Source organism: Hoplias malabaricus, chromosome X2, assembly GCF_029633855.1.
Source record: "Hoplias malabaricus isolate fHopMal1 chromosome X2, fHopMal1.hap1, whole genome shotgun sequence".
NCBI classification, from domain to species: domain Eukaryota; kingdom Metazoa; phylum Chordata; class Actinopteri; order Characiformes; family Erythrinidae; genus Hoplias; species Hoplias malabaricus.
Window position 1 is genome coordinate 16731726 of NC_089819.1, and position 23975 is coordinate 16755700.

The following is a 23975-nucleotide window of genomic DNA, read 5'->3' on the forward strand; positions in this document are numbered from 1 at the left end:
TAAAAGGGGCCAGCCCTACTATTAACACCAATACCTTTTCATCACTGAACTTTTGATTATGGTTCTATTACTTAAATAAGCTTTAGTTTTAATTATAACTTCCATGCTTTAAATTCTAGAACAAGCCCTCTAGAATTTCTGGTTTGAGGTTTCTTTAGACTCCTTTAGTTATGGATTTTAGGGCCTTATTTGCTTGTTAGCTATATTTGTGTTGTTATGCTAGCGCTAAACTTCAGACCCCAAACTTGCTGATTTCATGCTGCTTAGTTAAATTTGCTAAAAGAGGCAAAATAATGTAAACATCCCCAACAAATCTGAACATTGTACCACAATTCAGGTGTAGTTTTCCACTTTTCAGGAAATTAACGAACATGAGACACGACTGACCTGTTGGCATTGAGTTTTAGTTTCTCCTCAGTGTCCCGGATCAAGAGTTGGAGGTCCACATCACCTGGGATATCTGGCGTGAATAGATCCACAAAGGCATGATCGTTTGGAAAGTCATTTAACCATTCCATCTCTCTGTGTGAGAAGAGAGAGAGAAAATATCAACTGTCTCAAACACAAACACCAGTAGTACACTTTTGAGTGATTTAAATATTAACCACATATAGCTAAAAATGGCCAAGACATTTTTTTTTTTAAATTCTGCCAAACTCAAACACACCTAACTCAAGCACTAGAAGGTAGCTGTATCACACAAATTTAATTACATAAAGATATATATTTTATTACATATTATTTTTTTGTAGTGAAATGAATCCAGATTCACACTCATTTGAAACTACAGAACATGTTTTGCTTTTATTATTTTGTTTAAATGAAGAGATGACAGAAAACCACTAAATTTTATTATTCACAAATATCGATTATAAGAAGTAATCCTTGGATTATAAAAATTTCGTAAAGAAACGTTTGGCCAATTAAGTTTATTAGTCATCATAAAATATATAATTTTAGCAATAGAATCATAACTTTAAACTCTCACATTTACATTTATGTGGTTTAAACCTACAATTCAAATATCTACCAGTCTATTATTACTGACACCAATTAATTATTACATTTACAACTTAGGTGTCTCCTTTGCAATTTATGTTCAATACAGTAAATATTTACATACTACATTAAAGTGTATAAACTCATTAAAAGAAGCACTGCAGCTGAATCCTCCCAGATTTTGATTCTACGCCTGCCTCTAACACTACAGTTCTAGCTTTTGAAGTAAACTCCTTCAGACTCTTATAGATGTCTGCTTATGTACAGTACTTGTCTCAATGACATCCATTCTAGAAAAGCCTAGCTGTTGATGAAACACATCCTCTGGCACATGCAACGGCTCATGAGATGTGATGATTTGATTTCTCCTCCAACAAGATCCTTATCAGGAGCTGTATACCAAGACCACCTGAACCAAGCCGCTGGATATCATCTCTTATAAGATACTTTGACCCTTCTGTTATCTATCAATCACTCTCCCCTTCTCTGCCAAAAATGAATGCTTTTCAATTTCCACTTGAGCACAGCAGTAATAAATGCATATTTAAAGCACAGGGTTCCATCAAAAGTAAATCAACTGTGAACACGCTGCTCATCCATACTTTAAATAAACAATCTATTTACTGTCCTCCCACTACAAGACCATCTTGTTCAACACCTGCATCAAACACAAGGCCAAGGGGGTGTGTGTGGGGGGGGGGGGGGGGTGAGCGGCAGATAGACAGAGAGTCAGAGAGAGAATGAGAGAAAGAAAGGAGAGGTGGATAAGTGAGTGAGTATGAAAGAGAGAGAGAGAGAGATAGAGAGAGAGAGAGAGATACAAATACAAAAGAGTATATGGAAGAACAACAGAGGAACACAGATGAAGAAGAGAAAGACAGAATTAATGATATAAACAAAAGACAGTTAAGAACAGAAAGAATGATAGAGAGGGGACAGGTGAAGCAAATAAGACCAAGACAGCATGACATTTTTCCCAGACTGAGGAATAAAAGAGAGTGAGATAAACAAAGTATAGAGAATGTGAGAGTGAGAATGTGTGTGTGTGAGAGAGAGAGAGAGAGAGCGCAAGACAGAGAGAGAGAAAGAGCAAGAGAGAGAGAGAGCGCAAGACAGAGAGAGAGAGAGAGAGAGAGAGAGAGAGAGAGAGAGAGAGAGAGATACAGTATCTGAGGATGTCATCATGAGTCAGATGGAGTATAATGGAGAGTGTCAGTGTCAATTTGGCTTTGCTGCCACTGTTCCTCCTTCATGTGAGCTGATTTTAATAATCCCTGTCAAATTCCAAACAACCTGAGCTACCTCCCTGACACCACGCACCCACCACGCAGAACGCAGACAGAAATCTCAACATTAATTTAACCCACACAAAGAGAGAGACTGTCCAGCTGGACAAATATTATTTCCCTCAGCTGACAGATTCTGCAGTTAAGCTTGCGCTTTTATTATTTTCTAAACTCTGTATGAGCCTCCAAGTTGTTTGTGCTATCTGCAGAGGAGAGAGAGAGAGAGAGAGAGAGAGGAGCAAGAGAGCAAGCTTGGGAGGGTTTTTACAGGCCCAGGATTAGGAACTCCACAGTGTAATTACACTGGGACTGAGTGAGTCATTGTGTGTGTTTGTGTGTATGTGTGTGTGTGTGTGTATGAGTGCAGCCTGTGTTACAAAGGGATGTGCATCATTGCCGGTATGTGATTCACATGAGAGTTGTGGGAAAAGTGTCAGGTTCAGCCTGTCACCACACAGGGCCTAATTAGGCAGATGCTCGCTCCATCTTCTTTGTCTTGTTAGCTATTTTGAACTCAGATGTTGTGGAGTCTCCAAGTACTTCTGAGAGATGCCACAGGAGAGAGAGGGAGGGAGAGAGAAAGAGAGAGAGAGAAAGAGGAAAAGACATGGGGCAGATGTATTCTCCCTGCACTTAAAGCGAAACAAGCATGCCTCTAACCCACCCCCTCTCCTCTCTCTCTCTCTCTCACACACACACACACACACACACACACACACACACACACACACACACACACACACACACACACACACACACACACACACACACACACACACACACACACACACACACACACCTTAGCCTGAAGAAGGTGTGAAATATTTAGCAGCCAGTGCCTCTGCTGGCGTTTTAAAAACCCCTCCGACATGTTCGCTTAAAACTAAATGCCCTAAAATGGAGGGTATTTACTTTTAAGGAAACATAATAAATTAAACAGGCACATCATTTCACCTCAAGATGTTTTGGAGAACGATCTAATTTTATAGCGGAACCTGCCCAGGGTTTTCCATCATTCCAAAAACTCCAGTGTAACATAGTCATAACTTTATTATCACTATAACTTAGAGTCTTAATGATTATAAAACCTAAAGCTGGGATGAATTTGTACATGGAATGTATTAATTAACTGAAGAATGCATGCTTTTCATTGGACAAGATCAGAATCAGACAAATCATTCATTCATCTGATTTTGTCAAATTTCTGTTGCTGTTTTATGATCTACATGGGCCAGGAAAGTGCATTTACACCATTTTGAATTTACCAGTTAATTGTAATAATTCATTCATTCATGGTCTGTAACCTCCTAACCAGTTCAGGGTCACGGTGGGTCCAGAGCCTACCCGGAATCACTGGGCACAAGGCAGGTACACACGCCTGAGGGGGCGCCAGTCCTTCACAGGGCAACACTCACACCTATGCACACTTTTTGAGTCACCAATCCACCTAACAATGTGTGTTTTTGAACTGTGGGAGGCAACAGAAGCACCCGGAGGAAACCCACGCAGACACAGGGAGAACACACAAAACTCCTCACAAACAGTCACCTGGAGCAGGACTTGAATCCACAACCTCCTGTGTGACTGCGACACTACCTGCTGTGCCACCGTGCCATCCTATTTGTAATAATGTACCAATTAACTAATTAAAGACTTGCGGTGCAAAATAGCCAGTTGCCCAATTTAGCACCTTATTTATTTCATAAAGCAAACAAATAATGAACAATTTGGCCACTTAATTCATTGTCTGTAACCGCTTATCCAGTTCAGGGTTGTGGTTGGTCTGGATCCTACATGGAATCACTGCACACAAGGCAGAAACACACCCTGGACGGGGCGTCTGTCCTTCACAGGGCACCAAACATTCACACCTCCAAAAACTTTTGAAAGGTGCATGTTGTGAGATGAAACTGGAGCAAGCACCTGGAGGAAACCAATGTGGACACAGATGGAAAAAAACACCAACCTATGAGGACTCGAACCCCCAACCCTGAAGCTGTGTGACTGCACCAAAACCTGTTAAAAAATGTAAATAGTGTTATTTTTATAGTGAGTTTGGCTTTCAGAAAGAATTGCAAAAATGTTAATGTGTCTCCTGAGTACGTCCATTTAGCTTCAGGGGTGGATTCTGAGGTTTGCCACCTTTGTTTTCCACTGAAGCCACAAAACTAATGAGGATAAAACGTCATTAAAACCATCTAAAAGCCAGGTAAGCAGTCTATTTGAGATTAATAACTTAGTTTTTCATTCTATTTGAAGAAAAACAATAATTTAGAAGTTGTTCACTCAACAACATCAGTATCCATCAAAATATGTGACTCAGTGTGTTCGTCTGCAGTGAGCATTAGGCGACTTGTACTCGCTAGCACTAGTTATTCATCCACATCTCACATAGTGCTTCCCAGACCAGATCAGAATCCTAAACAGAGAAAATGTTCAAATAAACATACTGCAGATATTAATGAAGACGCTTTAAAAAAATTACATTTCTAAATCATTCATTCATTCATTATCTGTAACATTTATCCAGTACAGAGTTGCAGTGAGTCCAAAGCCTACCTGGAATCACTGGGTGCAAAGCAGGAACCCTGAAGGGGTACAAGTCCATCACAGAGCAACACACACTCACACATTCACTCACTTTTGAGTCATGAAGATAAAAATGTTTCTTTGGACCATTCTCAAAGTATTTAAAATTTACCAACTAATGAGAAAATAACAAAAAGGTCCAAAATACACTCTCCCTCTTCGGGGGAGGCATGTCCGTTACGAGAGAGTCGCAGACACCAGTCGAGTGAAGTTCAAAGCAAATCAAAGTATTTATTTACCAAAATACTGGATCCAGGAGAATTCACACATTGAGAACAGTCTAATACCCCTCCCAAGTGAAAATTCTGACCTCCCATCATCTGACTCAAAAAGTTATACCCATGATGACGTATAGCCTGGTGGTGAGGCGTTTCTGGCTGATTAGCGTATATTAATATGCATAATTTCACGTGTTAGTACTCAGCTCTTCACGTGCAATATTCAGGTGCCTGTTGTGACTCTGAAGACATTCATTATCTGGTCAGGCTTACAATGGGCCTCTCTTCTCAGCACTTTTTTTCCCTAGAGACTAAAATTTAGGGAGTTAGAAATACACTTCAAGGCCACAAGAAGAAGCTACAGATCAGCGCCTCCATGCCCAACACTATGATGTCAGTGTGTTACAATCCTGGAGTGCACATCTGTTCAAGGTTAGACGTTAAGAATTAAAACTGTGTGTCAATATCAAGTTATCATGCCATATAGTGAAGTTAGCTTATAATATGTTTTGAGGAGTAATTATCATACGAGTTAGTAGTGCAGAATCAAGTAAAAATGTTTAACTACATGTGTAAGTAATTAATAATGTAAATACTGGTTAGTCATTCATATACATGCATATAGGGTACAGGATTTCACACAATGAGTATGTAGTTATAAATGCTAATTTAACTAATCATCATTTAAGGATATTTGTCAACAAACACAAAGTAATAAAATTGTTTTCTACAACAGTCACCAATCCACATACAAACGTTTTTCTGGACTGTGAAAGAAAAGCGGAGCACCCAGAGGAAACCCAAGCAGATATGGGAAGCACACATTCCTAAATCATTGTAAATTAATCCAACTGTAATTATTTGGCTGAGGCAATACCTGAAGCAGAACTTTCACAAACACATCAGCATACATTTACCACATATTGCCATTAGGGTTAGACCAGTGCTTTTCAACACTGTCCTGGAGGCAACCTGCCCTCTTCCTAAGATACATAATGCAGCTTCTGCAGTGCTGAGTCCAGATTAGCACTAATGTAGACTCTCTTCTCCCAAATACAGGTCGGTGAAGCCTCATAATTATTTTGAAGCTGAAAGTAAAGTTATTGTGTAGTGTTCCTTTAAATCAGGAAAACCACTATAATGTTCAGGATAATATGCCTCAGAGTCCAACGTTGAGAAGCACTGGCTTGGAAAATACTATGATGGGGCATGTTAACACATGAAGACATGATTTATTTTCCAGCCCATACATTGCACAAATGGACATTAAGCCCGTAGAAGGAGTATTTCCATTTAGGCTGCTTCTTGAAAGAAACATATACATGCTGATCACCACAGAGGTCAGCTACACAAAGTCTTAATATCTCAGACGTGGGGTTTTTTTTTTTTTGATGATGGGGCTTTAAGTGAGGGATTTTTTTTTTTTGTTTTGTTTTATTCAATTTTTGCATGTAGAAACACCTACACCCTTCAGTGTAACGTTACCTTATTCTGTCGAACAGTCTGTAGTACTCCAGCTCCAAGGCAAATAATCCTTATTGTCATTATTTATATTTCATTTCACACTGGTGAATTCATGATTACGTGATGAATTCTGTTGTGTCTAAGACTGAAAGGCTATCATGCTCTTCAAAAGATAAATACATACATGAAACACCGCAATATCTCTCTGTCAGGTGATTTAAACAAACTACAAATCAACTTGGAGAGAAGCAATGAGTCAGATTACCATGGGTAAAGTATAACGTGCGGTGTTATACCACAGTGAAGGACTGAATGTACAAAAAACAGGTGCCAGATTTGTTGACAACGGTTGAGTTTGCGGTAGAGGGTAAGAAGGGAATTTAGTAGCAACGTTAACGTTAGCGTGGATTTGTCGCTAACAGAGCTTAGAGAACACACACCGAACAAAACCGACGGCTCAACGTTTCGTCAGGGATTTAAGCGAAGGCCTTGAACGTTAAAGAAATTAGCTACAATTCTCCGCAAAAGTGTATCTTCAGTGTTTGTTTCCGTAAAACCAAACACTGCGCCTCGTCGCACAAGCGTCTCTAACAACCAGCAGCATGCAGCTTCAGCCCAAAACAAACATGGCTGTGTCTCAAATCGCTCCCTTCTTCTACGAAGTGCACTTCATTGGTCATTAAACTGAGGTTTAAATAATGCGCTTAAAGTGAGGTCAAACGTGGTAAAACTCTAACCGTATTATAAACAGCTTGTCGTCAGATATATAATGTGTTATATTGTCGCGGAAGCCCTTATGTTTTGACCCATATTGTGCACTCTATAGGGACTAGGTGGTAATTTGTGATCTACCCATCTTATTCGTGGAGCGGCACAAACCATTGAAAATACGGGGGAGACTCTCTTTAATACAATCAACTTGTGCGTTTTTAATGTTTATTTGCATAGAACTTTAATTTATTTTATGAAATAGATCATTTTTATTTACGCCATGATTTACATGTCAGTTTTAAAGAAAGAGAACATGGGTTATATTTGGAGATTATTAAACCTCAACCCCGTTTTTCAGTGTCCCACGCTAAAAGCCCGCCCAGGTCACACGTGATTTGACATGGCCGTGGGCCGACACTTTATCGGGCTGATTTAGGGGAGTTGTTTGTTTTTCTTTTCAACTGTCTTCATAAGAGAAAATTTGTTTTTTTTTTTGTCAGAAACAATGACTATTGGAGGAAATGAGAGTGGTCAATGAAAAGACAATAGAGAGAAATATTTCGGCCACTTACTAACTCATAGTCTCCGGATATACAAGAGTTTTGGCGCGTCTTCGAAACGGTGATAAACACTAGATAGAGGTTTAATTTGTTTCCCAGCAGCCAGCATTTACAGTTTACACACTACACAGCCCTTACGGTTAATTCAGGACAGCAGGTGAGACAGTTGGAAAATAATGTTCTGGGGAAAAAAAATCAAATTTGCTTAACAAAATAAATACCAGAAAAGACACCTTAAACCCGATTAACTCTTTCACACACGCGGACACGTGTTTCGCCTCGCTCTTGCTCTTTTTCCTCTTTTCTCTCTGTCTCACTCTCCTCATTCTGTTCTTATACGTTTAGTTATATATTACGTTAACCGTTGGTTTTCCTTCTTCTGTAACGTTACATTTTGCAGAAGCCGCCCCTAAACCTCCTCATTCACAGTGATAACCCATATCTCCCAGGTAGGATGGTGAGGAGTGATTATGTCTTTCAAATGTCTGGAATCAAGTCTCCCCAAAAGAAACGGGAGCTGCTTCGGGGCATCCGGCATCTACGTGGGAAATATGTAGGAGGCTCTGTGAGTATTGACACTACGAGAGAAAAGCACTAAGGAATCCTGCAGGCACATGAGTTTAGTGCAGTGGTTGTGAAACTTCCACCCCGACAGTCCACACTTTCCCAGTAAACATTTAGCTGTTGATTCAACGTTGAAATAACGTAATGACTGCCGTCTAATCAACGTTCTCTTAAGGTTGAAAATGAAAGTTGAAAAGACGTCCAAACACTGACATTGAAAAAACGACTATTAGACGTATTGTGAACGTCCATTGACGTTATTAATTGGTCCCGAAATAAATTACTTGTATAAAACGCATTTTGGACGTCCACTGACGTTATCGATTAGTCACCACTTAACTAACTTATTAAGATGGATTTTGGACGTCCATTGACGTTTAAAATATGTCCTCGACGGACAGACTACGTTTAGACCTATTTTGAACGTCCAGGGACGTTCCTTGTTTACTGGGTTAGCTCTATATCATACTCTGATGGGTCTTAATTATAAGATTGAAAACCACTGAACGTTTAGTTAGTGATTTAAAAGTATGTTATTAATTAAAAAGATTTAAGAAATATATAGTTTTTATATTTTGTTTCTGTGAAATTACAGGATGAAATTCAAGTACATTTTCTAAATGAGGCCACAATTCAAATGCTATACTCAAGTTAAAGTTAAAACATCAACTATGACTGTAGAAAGCAATCTGCTTATATCCTTCACAAATCCTGAAATTACAGGATCACGCAGCTTGTTCTTTGGCAAACAATCCAGACATTTTACCTGGCTTACTGTATTCTCCCAAAAAAGAAGTGGTAGTGATTAGACCTGGAAAGTGACCCTAATTGCTTGATGCTAAGGTGTATTTTTGTCTCCGTAATTTTGTCCTTGCCCTCAATACACTCTTAATTTAGTTACTGACTGCTCTCCCTACTTATTGATGTCTCACAGGAATAAAATCCACCTTTCAGTTCTTAACCTTTGGCTCAGCTCTCCCACTGACAGGTTAAAAACCAAAATAGTAAGGTGACATTGTGTGTTAGAAAATTGAGATATTCCAACTTCTTTGCAGAAAGTAATGACCCAATGTGTTGCAGGAATACAAAGAGGAGTTGACCCATCTTATAGTCATTAATCCTTTAGCAAGTGAGAAGTTCATCGCAGCATGTGCTGGAGGTGAGTGGTGATGATTATTACAACCTTCGCATTAATGACCTGCTGCAAACAAGTTCATCTTAGTTAAAAGCACAAATAAGGTGTGACTAACCAAGCCCGTCGGGATGGGAATCATACACTTGATTGAATTTTCTTAGGTTGCCAATATTCAATTCAAAACAATCTGTGCCGTTTGATTGATTTTTGTTCTTCATAATAAGTAGCATGGGTGGCATGGTGGTGCAGCAGGTGGTGTTGTAGTCACACAGCTCCAGGGACCTGGAGGTTGTGGGTTCGATTCCTGCTCCGGGTGACTGTCTGTGAGGAGTTTGGTGTGTTCTCTGTGTCTGCGTGGGTTTCCTCCAGGTGCTCTGGTTTCCTCCCACAGTCCAAAAACACACATTGGTAGGTGGATTGGCGACTCAAAAGTGTCCGTAGGTGTGAGTGTGTGTGTGTTGCCCTGTGAAGGACTGACGCCCCCTCCAGGGTGTATTCCCGCCTTGCACCCAATGATTCCAGGCAGGCTCACCGTGACCCTGAAATGGATAAATGGTTACAGATAATGGAAGGATGGGTGGATAATAAGTAGTATTAATTTGGTCACATGCTAGAGACCTATACTATATTCAGCCTGTGAACATAAAGCATAAAAACTTGAAATGGCAAATTATATCTTAATCATTTTTTTCCGTTTCCCTAGCTGTCTTTTTTTATGTTTATAATTATTTTTATACAATAAGCTTTTTAACATTTGGCACAGCAGGTAGTGTCATAGTCACACAGCTCCAGGGTCCTGGGGTTGTGGGTTCGAGCATGGCTCTGTGTGGGAGGTGTGTTCTCCCTGCGTCTCCGTGGGTTTCCTCCGGGTGTTTCAATTTCTTCCCACAGTCCCATAGGAATGGCTACTCAAAAGTGTCCACAGGTGTGAATGTGTGAGTGTTTGTCACCCTGCAAAGGAATCTTCCTGTAATGGAACATTCCTAGGTGTGTTCCTGCATTGTACCTAGTGATTCCATGTAGTCTTCTGATCCACTGAAACCCTGAACTGGATAAGCGGTTACAAACAAGGAATGAATGAATGCATGAAAGCTTTTTGACAATCTGCTCTTTTTTTAGGGAAGTGGATTGTGACCCCAGAGTTTGTATTTGACAGTGTGAAACACAAGGCATGGCAATCCGAAGCTTCATATGAGTTAAACCTCACTGGCAACCTTAAATCTCCTGCTTTAACAAACCCTCTTAAGAAATGGAGGGAGAAAATAGCCAGAGGCGATGTGTCAGGAGCTTTCCAGGTCAGAGTTGTAGTGTTTCATAATTGACTAACCAAAAGAAAATCCTAAGTAAAAGTAAATTATTTAAAATTTCTTAAAATGTCTTGTCTTTTTTTATTTCAAAAGGGCTGGGTGGTTTGTCTTGATATTGAAGAGCCTGAAAAGAGACATATTTTCAAAAGGTGAGAATGTGCAAACAAATGAAATGAGACTTGTGTAAAGGTATTTATTGACTCAGTAAATATGTGCTAGTTTATATTATATTAAAACTGTTTATGGCTCTTGTTCCTGTACCAGCTTCAGGATTGTTTCTGTCCACAGAATTCTGAAAGCAGGGAAGGCCTTGCTCTCCACCAACAAGTCATCTACACAGCCTGTTACACATGTGTTCACCAAAGATGGAAACAGTGTATCACAAGAACCTAAACCATCATACCACAACCTCAGCTACATTGCCTGTTACCTCTTTGGAGTATGGAATCATTTTCATTTTTATTTGTAATTGTATTTACTATGGTATTGTTGTAAATGTGGGCTGTGGGTTCAAGTCCCTCTCCGGGTGACTGACTGACTGTGAGGAGTTTGGTGTGTTCTCCCTCTGTCCACGTGGGTTTCCTCCGGGTGCTCCTGTTTCCTCCCACAGTCCAAAAACACACATTAGTAGGTGGATTGGTGACTCATAAGTGTCCATATGTGTTAGTGAATGTGTGACTGAGTGTTTCCCTGCGAAGGACTGGCGCCCCTTCCAGGGTGTGTTCCCGCCTTGCACCAAGTGATTTTGCGTAGGCTCCGGACCCACCGTGCCCCTGAACTGGATAAGCGCTTACAGACAATCAATGAATGAACAGTCAATTGTTTCTGCGCACAGGACAATATAAATACTTAAAATGTCCAGTGACATTGTTACAATAATACTGCATGATTAACATGTCTTTTGTTGTGCTTACAGCCTGCTATTTCAACTTTAAACTGGGCCCTTAATTTGGACAAATCTAACCATCAGGAGAATTCTATGCCACCAGTGGCAATGGAGGTCTTTTCAAGTAAATCAGTGGAAGAAACTGGGGTTGAAATGGATAACATGCTACTCTCTGAGCTAGAAAAAAAATTGAAAGACTACATTACAAAAATGGAGGTGATGTATTGTTTTTTTTTTTTGCTGTTGGTTTAGACACCATCTGGTGTAATTTAGTAATAATTATATTTAATTACAGCTTTTTAAAAAGTAAACGTGATGAACAAAATTGAAAGAATGCATAATTATGATTAGTGCAAATTGCCATAATGCATGACCTAACAGTGACCTTGTCTCATTGCAGCTATGGAAGAGGAATCTTCTGAAAGTGCCCCAGCTTTTTAACTGCTATTCACCCATCCTTCCAACTCAGGTAAAATAATCTAAATCTAAATTATTTAGGATGTCCTCCATCTTTGCGTTATAGTGTGAAGCTAAATGAAAATTGGACTTGGTTCGGGTCATTCGGTTTCTTTTGTGTCACTGCTATCGCTGTTAGGCGGCTCATTTTGTGAAGGATGCATTATGTCCAGGTCAGCTGATTTAGGTGAGTTGGTTTCATTGGTGCTCTTGTGATTGGCATGGCCATTAAAGAAACACTAGTGTTCTTCAATCCTCTTGCTTGGTGGATTCCTGAAAGGTCACTCGTTTGGAGCACTCACTATAGGTCCTGCTGCTCTCTGGTAACCCAAACCCCAAACAGATTCTGACTGACACTGCCAGTGTTGATCCTGAGAACACAGCAATCTTCACCTTCCCCCTCTCATTTCCTCTTTCTTTCATCCATCTGTTATTCTCTGCAGGTTGCAGCAGTGGATTTCAGTAACATTTGCAGCTTGGTAGAATGTGGCCTCTTCCCTCAGGCTCTGGAGGATGTGCAAGGCTCCCTGCAGCCTGGGGTGCTTCCTCCAGCCTCTATTCTCCACGCCTGCATGCAGCATGCCCTTCACGTATGTATGCCTATTACACACTGGAGTGCCTTTTACTTCTCCATAGGAAAATAAAGGCCAAGAAAAGGCAGTTTCAGACACTGTCTTAAAGAATTCATATTTACATTTAGGGCATTTGGCTGATGCTTGTATCCAGACCCACTAGTACAACGCTAAAGTGCAAATAGGCCAGAATGTAGCACAGGATCATCCATTTCAGCCCTGGAGTGGCACAGTCTAACACAGTTTATTGAGTTCCTGGTACAGATTTACCTCGGATAGATTTCTATTTCTGTTTAAATGTGATACAGATTTGTTCAATGATTTCTGAACTATGCTGTCATTATCTACAAAAGCTGAAATATACTTACACACTCCAAGCTAGAAGTACAAGGTTTGGTTGCTCTATTTGAACAATAAAATCTCAGTGTAAACAACCAAGGTTAGCACGTGTCAGGTTTTCTCCACTGATCTCTTACTGAATTATTGTACAGTATATAGTGATTAGCTATCAACTCACTTTGGAGCTTTGTATTCCTGCAGGGTGAGGCACAGCCTTACGTTCTCAGCATGTTCAGCACTGTTCTGAATGGCATACTGCATAATAATCCAACGTGGAGCTCTCGAGGGAATGCCAGTTACTTCCTTCAGATCCTGCAGTGCCCACAGTGTAAAAATGGAGCCTGGCCACTTCTACAGACATCAGTGAGGTAAAAACCTAATCTTTCTGGTGACGTAAGGCTGGACTATTGGAGTGAATGTGTGTATTAGATGCAGAAATGACCCGACCCGAAATGGACTTTTGAAGTAAAATGGGTTATATTTAAACATTTTTTTTCAAGGTTTTGCTTGGCAAGTGCAGCCACCTGTCACTCATTGCCAAGCCCTGCCCATCCAGAGCTGCTCCGCTTCCATGGTAACCTGCAAGCATTTTTTCTTAGGCTTTTTCATCTGGAGCTTCATGCAGCTAGCACATGGTGAGAATCTGAAAATATACACATTATTTTAAATTCGGTTCTTTTCCAAATGTCAGTGTTTCTTGATATAATTCAGTTTCTCTAAAGGAACTGATGAATAATTTAGTAACAGTTTTTATTAATGTAGAACTGACCTGACATGCTCAGTAAAACCAGTATATAAGAGAGAAGTTGTATATAAGTATAATGTATTTGGGTTTTTCAGCTGGATGTGGATTAGTGGTATAAGAAACATTTTAACTTTGTAAAGAGCACTGAGTAAGTGCAAATGGATCTTCTGATGTGTGCAGTGGGAGAAGCTCGAGGATGTCTGTGCTCTACAGCATGTTCTGGAACGTGTGGGAGAAGTCAACACTGAGCTCCAGGGCCCTGCAGCAGCTGGCTGAACTGCTGGTAGAGGCCACACTCTGGGGTCTTCACTCCACTCAGGTGGATTTCAGCTCTGATAGACTATAACACTCTCAGCAAATGGTGTTGTTTTAAATCGTACCAATATCTCTCTTTCCTGTTTTTAATGCACCATCTAATAATGGCAGCTGCTCCATACAATGTATGATAAATTGGCCAATTGAAATGTTTCATATAGACATGGAATTTAGGGTGTAACAATTCACAAATACCGGTAGATTCAGTATCTGTTTCAAATCAACAAAGATAAGCATTAGCTTGCAAAATGTCTTACCTATGTTTATATGTTTAATTTTCAGTCAGTTATAGCCTTTAACATAAAAATAAAAGTTATGTTATTAGTTGTGCTGTTTGACCCCGAACTAAATAAAATCTAGTAATGTCTTAATAAAGGACATCTTTTCCTAATTTGTTACAACAGGAAAAGTGTTTAGTGTGTACCTTGTTCTGATTGTTTTGAATGCTGGTGGTACTATTTTAGAGCTGATGGATTTATTGATTTTGGGGTTTTCAGACACTGTTTAAAGCAAATTGTGTTTCTTGCGTTTTAGAAATATGTGGCACTCTTAGCAGACAATTAGATCAATATAGAATATGTAGATCAGTATCAGTTTGCTGGTTGTTTAATCATTGGTTTCTGGTCCCCTGTATTGATCTAATAGAAGTGGAAGGGAAGACTGCTGGCCACATTGCAGGAGATCCTGGCTGTAGTTGTGGAGTACTGGGCTCAGGAGCATAGTCAGCTCAACAGTCGTCTGGTGGACAAAGGCTTCCAGGACTTGGCAGCCTACATAGCCATCCTGTGCCAAGGTAACGCTCATTTGCCCATTTTCCACAGTAAGAGGCCAGTAAGGACACGTGGGATCATTAAGGGCATTTTTGTAGTGGTTAAATATCCTCAGATACCCTCAAATATATCTGTTACACATCCCAGCTTTTGGCAATTGAATGTGGGGCTGTACAATAGCACTAACAAATCCTAATTTTTGACCTGTTATTATGATCCCAGAGCTATGCTACCTATTAAAGTATATACAGATTATATCAATATAAAATGCTGGCACTGGTATTGGGAGAAAAAAGATAAATCCAGTCTGATCCTGTATTTAATTTAACTTGGAATGGCACATACTGAATGTATTTTTAAAACTCCAATGCAAACAATGTTCTCAGCTGTTTTCATATTCTCCCTGTCTCTGTTACTTTCAAACTCTTCCTCCTTCTCTCAGACCTCCATCCAGACACACTGAAGGAGCTGGTCCATGCCCTGCCCTCACCTCGCCTCAGGATGCTCACTGCTGATGCCATCTACAGAAACATCTGCTGTAGGAATGGACTGCTCCTCCACCCAGAACCCCTCTCTCTACTCCAAATAGTATGAGCCAGTAGTTTAACAACTCCACAAGTCTTTTTATTCTCTTATTCCCACCATGCTTGGACACCTAAATACAATTTTGGTGTTTAAGGGTTTGAGTAGTCAAAGCCACAGATGACTTTGTGTGTGTGTGGCTTGATAAATTGATTGAAACCAGCAGTAAATTGTTTTTAAAATAATGGAGGTCAGTATTAATTATGTCTTCTGTCAGAACAATGTAGGCTGAAATAAATTAAATTAATTATAGAAGATTATGGCCAAAGTTTACAGTGTCTTCTGCTTCTGCGGACCCTAATTTATTAGTGTGTTTTGGGTGTATAGAAGGACAAATATAAATCAGTGTTCACACAGTGTTGACATTGTGAGAATGCTGTACAGGTCTGAAATGGAGCAAGAAGAAATTATGTTAAATGTGTAATATTTATGTCGTTTTCAGGTTTCCTCCTATCTGAAAGCCCTGGGGCAGTTGTGTGGCCGTACACCTGTGCATTCATGCAGTAGTGGGGCAGAGCAAACCACCTCCAACCGCTCAGATAGTCAAGCGTCATACACAGGGTGAGTAATAAAAATACATAGACAGGACCACCTGGCAACAGATGGAAATCTAGCCCACGGGACAACAACAGAACTCAAGGTTGTCCAACATGTTTATGTCACTGCGGATCAATGAGTGAGCTAGGTGCATGTGGTGAATGATAGAAAAAGGACCACCACAGAGCAGGTAAGGTTTGGGTGGTGGATCCTTTTCAGTGCTGCAGTGACACTGACGTGGTGATGGTGTGTAAGTGGACATATTAAAAACTCCAGCAGCACCACTTGTACCAACACACCAAATACACACACACACACACACACACACACACACACACACATATATAGTTCTGTCGACTGTGAAAGAAGCAGCAATTTTGCATTTACATTTTTACCTTCAGTCATTATCATTGTTAATATATTTAAATAGAGTAGCAATCAATATAGTTAAATACCAGTGTGGATTGTATTAACTAATATAGAGTAACAAAAGCAATACCAGTGCTGTTATGGGACTCAAATGATAGTAGTAGTACATAGGAATATAGTGATTTTATTTGTATTATTTTTGTAACAGTGTAGATTGTGGAATCATCACACCTGAACCATATTCAGTCTATTTGGTAAGGTTATTATCGGTGCAAATACCGCATCATACTATTTCACAACCATGCATCACTATTGAACACTCCTCAAATATAATTAGTAGTAGCAAGGAACTGTCTTTAAAATGCCAGCATAGGCTTTCTTCAAATAATCTTACCCTTAATTACATTCAGTGTCAGACTCACTCTTCATTGTCCCCTCATCTGTCTTTTTCAATCTTCTCTGAGCCGTAATTATGGTATAGTACTAATGATACAACCACCCGTCACTGGCACTATTAGAACAGCCCACATACATCTACAACCAAGTGATGGAAAAACTGGAGTGAATGTTCTGGGTGTCTGTAATGGAGCCATTGTAGCTCATCATGGGGTATTAGTGGGGGGTTAAGATGGTTAATGGAGAGAGATGGTGTACTCTCTTTCTGGCCTAGGCTGGAGGCTCCCGGCCTGAGGGAGACGTGCTGTAATTGAGCCTGTGTTTCACTCCTCCTGGCCTAATCAGCCAATGATTATTGCCTCTTTCAGTCTCTCACACTCTTTAGTTTTAGAGATGTGTTCATGCCAGCCTCAGAGAAATACCAAAGGGGTTAAAGGCTTAACAGAATTGGTTGAGCTGCCAGATATTCAAATAGGATTTGATTTTGTTTGATTTGGACTAGGAAAAATAAGTACATGTTTATTCATAGAAGCAGAATTTTTTTGTGTTTGTGTGTATTGTCATTATTGGTTTAAGGAAGTAGTTGTAAAGCCTAATCAGCCACTATCCGCGAAATTATAAAATCCACAATCTTGCAAGATGGAAGAGAAAAAAAAAATTTTTCTTCACCATTTCTGGCAGAGTATATAAAAGTTTTGATCTGGCGTATCACTATAACATTTCCACAAAATGTATTCAGTCCAAATAGTTCAGAAAAAAATAAAACATTTCAAGAAAGTTTTCATTTAACAAATTATTTTTGAAATACTAAGGAATCGATTTGAGAAAATAATTACCGAGTATACATTTGGACATTTGTATACATCTACACAATTTAAAAAAATCATCAGAAGTTTACATAAATGTTACTTTTAACCAAAGAATAAAACCTAAAAACATGAGTAAGAATCAAATGGTTTTGCTCCTTGTCATTGTTATTTCAGACTTGTTTTTTAAATCCAAATATTTAAAATTCACTGCTACACTGCTACTTCTATAAGCAGACATACACTTTTCAAAGTAAAATACAGCAGAATCCAATTAATGAGTGGATATGAATAATGAGAAAGTACATATTTTTGTTTATAAGGCACCGCAGACATTGGATCACAGGCTATAGCAGTAGATGCAGAAACAGTTGACATTGTCCCATGTCTCGTACATATACAGACGCACAGTTCTCACGCAGATGTTTACTCCTCCCTCTAATAGGAAGTTAAGTGCCTGTGTGTATGTTTGTACTGCAGTTCTGGGAGTGTGCGCCTTGCTTCTGAACAAGCCAATTATGAGGGAAGCAGAGCTGTTTGTTGTGGGATTTTGGCCCTCTTTCTCCCTGGCAGGCCTGTGTCTCTCAGTGCTGGGAAAGGACCTGACAGCACTGTGCTATTAGCATGCATGGGCTAGCAGGAGCCTTCACTTTCCTGCGCGCTTAATTGGCATTGGCTGTTTGCGGTCAGCATTTCTGTGTATTTTAGTATTGCAGCATATGGAGGTTAAAAACAACAAATTGTGATGCACTCAGCTTACCAAGCCTGGCAAACTATTTGTTTTACTGTCAAAACTGAGTTCAGTTGGTAAGAAGCACCTGCAATTTCTAAACTACCCCAGGGTTTTTCCCCCCAGTACATTGTATGTTAGGGAAACTGCACATTGTATTATTTATTAATTGTATCACAATACTGGCCTTTTCAATCCTGATGTCATGGATGGGTGCAGTTCTTACCAGAGTTCAGAAACTGGTTGTTTTACTTTAACCTGCATGAAGCTGGCATTATTCTGAACTTATTTTTATCCCTATGTTCTTGATAATCTACATTTTGATTTTGGATTATTAATGAAGACCTCTACCCATTTCCATCTGCTTTGAAATATGATGATTTCTGGATATTACATGTATTATAACTTCATTGCTGATGATAGAACTTCTACTTGGATATTTTCAAAGAAGATTTGTGTATGTATAAGGTAGGTAAAGATTTCAGCCTTCATGTCTTTTACATTTTTTGGCCTGGACCCAACACACACACTTTTTTTTTTTTTTTTTTAACCTCAATTAAATGGTTTGTGCCTCAGAACCCTAGTGTGTACTTTTGCTCTGAGTTCTTGCTTCTTCTCATTCTTCCGCTCGTTTTCAAGAACCAGTGTCCTTTCCCATCACCCTATCCACTTACAACAGTGACTCAGACAGGAACACACTTCTGCTGTTCCTAACCCATCTCCAGCAATCCACCCTGCAGTGGAGGAGCACTCAGAGGGCCATTTATCCACAGCTCCTTATAGACTAGGCGGTGGACTCCAATGTGGAAGAGTGCCACTGGGGCCTTTAGCCGGCTGTCTCTTTGGATAAGAGCGTCCAGCCAGTAGTCCCTGTGCGCTTGGTTGGTTGTTAGCCTTTAAAAGGGGGGGATGCACTTTGATGCCTGTGTCTCCACTTTGGCCTGACAAGATGCTGCTTTCTGGCTGTTTGAGTGATACCGATCTAATGACATCTCTGGGCCCATTTGTTTGGATGCTCTGTGTGGTTTTTGGGGGGCAGTACACATTCGGTGCAGTTTTTTTTTTTTTGACACTTCACAGAGCAAATTTTTTTCCTGTGAGATGTGTACAATGTTTTAGATGTTCTTGCTGATCATAAGGCAGGAAAACTGTAGCAGTAGAATCTATCTATTACACAGACTTTGATTCTCACTCTCTCCATCCTTTCCCTTTCACTCTACCTTTCTTTTCCTCCTCAACCTGTCTTTAATGATCTTTTGTTTTTGCCTCATTGGTCTTTCTACCTGTTACACTTTACCTTACACTCTGTTTTTCTGTCTTTTGATTCATCTTTCTTTCCCACTTCAATCTCTCTCTCTCTCTCTCTCTCTCTCTCTCTAGAACAAGAATGGAAGCAGGCGGCTCTGACTCGGGGAAAGAAAACATCCCAAGAGGTTTCCATAGAGTCAATCCTGCAGGTAAGTACACGACACGCCCTCATCATCGTAATACACATCATCTGCTGCTTTGCACAAACTCACATTAGTCTCAGAGTTCATGAAATATCAGCCTGATCACCATCAGGCTTTATCCTTTACTCTCCTTCATGCACAAATATTTATTTGTTTGTTTCATTAGAGAAAAAGCATACATCAGCTTGTCAGAATCTCTAACTGCATTGTCAGGGTCAAAAGAACCCTACAGACACAAACGCTCATCTATACCACTCGCAGCATGTGCATTTGAATGTGTGCTTGTGCACAATGTGTGTTTCTGTTTGGAGCTTTGGTTAACAAAAAAAATGGACGAAGAGAGAGTGAGAGAAGGTATGGGGGGTGGGGGGTGCTCAAAAGCAACACATAGAAACACATCGTTTGTCAGATCTCCAGTTTAGGAATATTAAACACAGCAATTAGGATTCTGCTGTGAGGAGAGGGCAAGAGAGGAAGAGAAAGAAGGCGAGGGAGAGGGGAGAAGACTGAGCTCCAGCTTGTGGCTGGAAGTTTTGGTAATTAGGAGGCAGGCACTCTGAGTGAACCCGCCAAGGTGTCAGCACTCATCTTCCTTCCACCTGATCAGAAAAAGACCCCCACGCCAGAGCAGGGAGTGGGGGAGGGCATGGAGGGGAGAGGGAGTGAACGAATGTGTCTGAGAGAGAAAGAGAGACAGCACTGCTTCCAAGAGACTGCGGGCTGCTCCTGCTCCTTGCCTTGTGTTGTTTTTTGCACTACGTGTTCCCTATACTGATGGGCCAGGACATCAATTTTTGATGATGCATCCACAGGCTCTCAGCCATATACTGTATTTCTGAAGGTGGATGGATGCTGCAGCTCTGTGTGCAGGTCTGCGGTGCCTTGTTAACTTCATCCTGAGCTGTCTGACCACTGAATGCACTCTGCTGATACAGCCTGTGAATATAATACATGCATATATACAAGGTATCATGTACATAAAATTATGTTGTTGTTTTTTTTTTCTCCCCCCATAGCAATTTCTAGGTGCCTCCTGAAATACTGTCTTGTAAACTCTTAAGCTCTAGCCTTATCACACACTCAACAGTTAACACTACTTGTATGGATAATTTGGTAATTAATAATCTGGTTTCAAATAAGACCTCAATAATAGACTTATACTGAACATAAATAACTCCTTCATAAATTCCATTTGCACAACTTGATAAAGATACATGTGGAAGCCTTTAAAAGTATTTCAGTATTTCAGCAGGTAGTGTCGCAGTCACACAGCTCCAGGGACCTAGAGGTTGTGGCTTAATGTGTGTTCTCCCCGTGGCTGTTTGGGTTTCCTCTGGGTGCTCCGGTTTCCTCCCAAAGTCCAAAAACACGTTGGTACGTGGATTGGCGACGTCTGTGTGTCTGTCTGTGTGTGAGAGAGTCACCGTGTGAAGGACTGGACCCTGCTCCGGTCCCACTGCGACCCTGAATTGGGTAAGCGGGTATTACAGAGAATGAATGAAATTAATGTGTGGCAAAAAAATGCATATAAGTGGAAAAGGTTTTGAGGTTCTGATTTGTTACTGTAAGTGATACCAATAAGAGAATTTAAAGAAAGGAACCAATGTCACCAAAACTCAGAAAAACAGTAACAAAACAGTTTTTTTTGGTGCTTATGAAAAACCAATATTTACACACATCGGCCTATTTAATCTACAGCAGTGTGGCCCAGCTCATTCTGCTTTTCAAAATAAGCCGATGTTACACAATGAATAGATGATAAATACGTTTTTCAGTTGCATTTTTTTTGTTTCTGATGAAATCATACTACTTCATTATAATTGCATTGCAGTTTTGCAAGGTTTTCTCACCTGTAGCACCACCAAGAATGGTTTCACATAATTTTGTAATATGTTATTTCACATCTGTGGTGATAATTAACAGGCCATTATTTAAAAAAAAAAAAAAAAACACCTTTAAATCATTAGCTAACTTCCAGCTGAGCTGTCATGCCTAGCATCACACATCATGAGTAAACACTATTGATCATACAGGCACAAAAGTCTGACATACATACAGACAACTCTACTTAAGAGCATAATGTTGGGGAGCCTGGGAATTTATAGAAAAGGACAGGACAGATTTATCCTTTTCGTGCTTGTAAATGCTGAGTATGCAATTATCCTTATAATGGAGGCGTTGTGTCCAAATTGGAGCCATTAAAATGATTTAACTGGCTGCAGATTGGGTCTGGCATTTGTGAGGATGTGTACACACAGCGAGTAAAGGAATGTTTAATCACTAGGTTTTAGAGCCTATTAGCAGGAGAAAAAGGAGTATGGCAAGCCGAGAGCAGCCAGGATGCCAAGCTAGTCATTAAGTCATAGTTTTATTGCCTTCTGTTTGTTTCATTTCTTTACATTCGACTGCTAATTAGCTTGGTTAGTTCTAAGCCTTTAAAAAATATTTTCACACTTTTTAGTTGGTTGTGGGTTGGCTGACTTTGTACCAGAATAACATTTCGTAAGGAACAAATATGAAAATAATGGTTGCACTTTTTTTTGTTGTTTTTTGAAATGGAAATATAACTTCCTTCGGACCAAAAACACTAGTCACAGAATCGTTTGGGATTTTCTCAAATGATTTAGAAGACAACTGTTCGTTAGCTTTGTTCATTCCAAACTTTTGGTTATCTTCAAATACTTCTGTGAAGATCACCACGACCCTGACATGGATAAGCGGAAAAGATGCTGATGTATTTCTTTGTTTAGCAGCTGACACTCGGCTGTGGACTCCTTGTTGGCCGAGCTACAGATGCAAATTTGTAGACACATTGCTGTTTTCAAAATAGCGGTGTTCACATTCCACATTCTTGACTTTTTCTTTCTTTCTTGTCCTTTTCCACAGAGGTTAGCAGGAATATAGATGAAGCCCTTGAGCAACATTAGCCACATTTGGTCACTTGCTCTTTTTTCCACCCCTTAAAAGCTCATTTTTCATGTTTGATCCCTCTTGAAAGACACCTCTTGAAGCGTAATGACTTCTTGATGTTGAAGGGGTTGCAGCATCTTTTTTTTTTTCTTTTTCTTTCTTTCTTCCTCTTCTTCATCCAGAAGAAAGAGCACTGTCTGCCTTTCTTTACTTCCTCTTTTTCCCCTCTCCTCTCTCTCTCTTTTAGCATGCAGGGGTTTTATCGAGCCGTCCAAGGCTGGCGCCCTGGTGAGAGCTAGTAAAGCATTTATTAGCAGCTTTGCACTGGCATATTATACTGGCAGCCACAGAGGCACTCATGCTTGGCCTTTAACTTTCTTGTGAAGTTCAGCCATACATGAAAAAAGGGGAGCAGGCAGAGCAGCTGCTAATATATTCTCCATTTCATATTGTATCAGCAAAGGACGGGAATGGAGGAAAAGGGGAGGAAAAGCGAAAAAAGAAGGAAAATGTAAATAAAAGAAGCCTTTTGAGGCGGGGGTGTTGTAGTTTGCTGACTGAATATCACGTGGGCCCTTTTGCGTTGCCCAGTGGAGCTTTTGAACCCTGGATGTGTGAAAAATCCTGTTGGAGGCTTTGTGCGTGGGCTGTGTACCATAACTTCAGCAAGTGGAAACAATGCAAGACAGGAAGGAATCCTCTTTTTTGTTTCCTCTCATTCACCATAGACTTTGGGCATCTAGTGTAAGTGTGGAATTCACACTGTCTGTCGGGTTTGGAGGGGTAAAGGAGAGGGTGGGTATAAAATCAGGGGGCGGAAAAAACAAGGTTACCACCGAGGTTTGATGTTTAGTCAGTTTTTCTCATCTTTTTTTCTTTTTCTTTTTCAGTGGTTGAGGCAGTGTTTTAGATTTCCTTTCTTTCTGTTTTCAATTTATTAGGTTGCATTTGGAAATTGGGAGCAGTCTCTCTCTCTCACTGCAGGGATTTGGGGTGTTTCAGGGACAATGGGCAAGACACACCCTAATTTTTGGACAATACCCACTTCTGTTATTTGCCTCTCTTTCTCTGTCTCTCTCCCCCTGTCTGTCTGACTCTCTCTCGCACACACTCTCTCTCGCTCTCTCTCTCTTCCCTCCATCTATGAGTAGGGGAGACACTCCTCCATCGAGCATGCAAGAGGAACCAGGTGGAGACCGTGCTGCACATCCTCAGCCTTCCTGGAACAAATGTTAACGTTAAAGGTAGGTTTCTCTGTCTCTCTTCTGCTACCTCCCT

The 23975-nt window shown here is 40.2% G+C and overlaps 2 protein-coding genes across 8 annotated transcripts in view; one reads left to right on the plus strand and one right to left on the minus strand.

Annotated features, from left to right (window-relative positions):
* Positions 1 to 7168, minus strand: part of LOC136677480 (uncharacterized protein KIAA0825-like) — a 121743-nt gene extending 114575 nt beyond the window's left edge. For 2 of the 5 annotated variants that reach the window (XM_066655038.1, XM_066655039.1), the window contains exons 1-2: positions 6578 to 7166; positions 388 to 522 (exon numbers count right to left, since the gene is read on the minus strand). In XM_066655038.1, the coding sequence (XP_066511135.1) occupies positions 388 to 518 (131 nt within the window). In that variant the 5' untranslated portion in view covers positions 519 to 522; positions 6578 to 7166. Of the gene's footprint in view, positions 1 to 387; positions 523 to 4251; positions 4361 to 6577 lie in introns of those variants that run through there. The other 3 variants (XM_066655037.1, XM_066655035.1, XM_066655036.1) reach the window with 3 other exon arrangements.
* A 515-nt stretch (positions 7169 to 7683) lies between these two features.
* Positions 7684 to 23975, plus strand: part of LOC136676303 (SMC5-SMC6 complex localization factor protein 1-like) — a 32317-nt gene continuing 16025 nt past the window's right edge. Inside the window, exons 1-17 of one of the 3 annotated variants that reach the window (XM_066653194.1) lie at positions 7684 to 7984; positions 8228 to 8392; positions 9472 to 9550; positions 10646 to 10821; positions 10927 to 10982; positions 11122 to 11272; positions 11750 to 11935; positions 12120 to 12188; positions 12619 to 12765; positions 13288 to 13454; positions 13587 to 13721; positions 14012 to 14150; positions 14792 to 14939; positions 15359 to 15504; positions 15941 to 16059; positions 19717 to 19793; positions 23849 to 23941. In XM_066653194.1, the coding sequence (XP_066509291.1) occupies positions 8282 to 8392; positions 9472 to 9550; positions 10646 to 10821; positions 10927 to 10982; positions 11122 to 11272; positions 11750 to 11935; positions 12120 to 12188; positions 12619 to 12765; positions 13288 to 13454; positions 13587 to 13721; positions 14012 to 14150; positions 14792 to 14939; positions 15359 to 15504; positions 15941 to 16059; positions 19717 to 19793; positions 23849 to 23941 (1999 nt within the window). In that variant the 5' untranslated portion in view covers positions 7684 to 7984; positions 8228 to 8281. The remainder of the gene's footprint in view (positions 7985 to 8227; positions 8393 to 9471; positions 9551 to 10645; positions 10822 to 10926; positions 10983 to 11121; positions 11273 to 11749; positions 11936 to 12119; positions 12189 to 12618; positions 12766 to 13287; positions 13455 to 13586; positions 13722 to 14011; positions 14151 to 14791; positions 14940 to 15358; positions 15505 to 15940; positions 16060 to 19716; positions 19794 to 23848; positions 23942 to 23975) is intronic. The other 2 variants (XM_066653195.1, XM_066653196.1) reach the window with 2 other exon arrangements.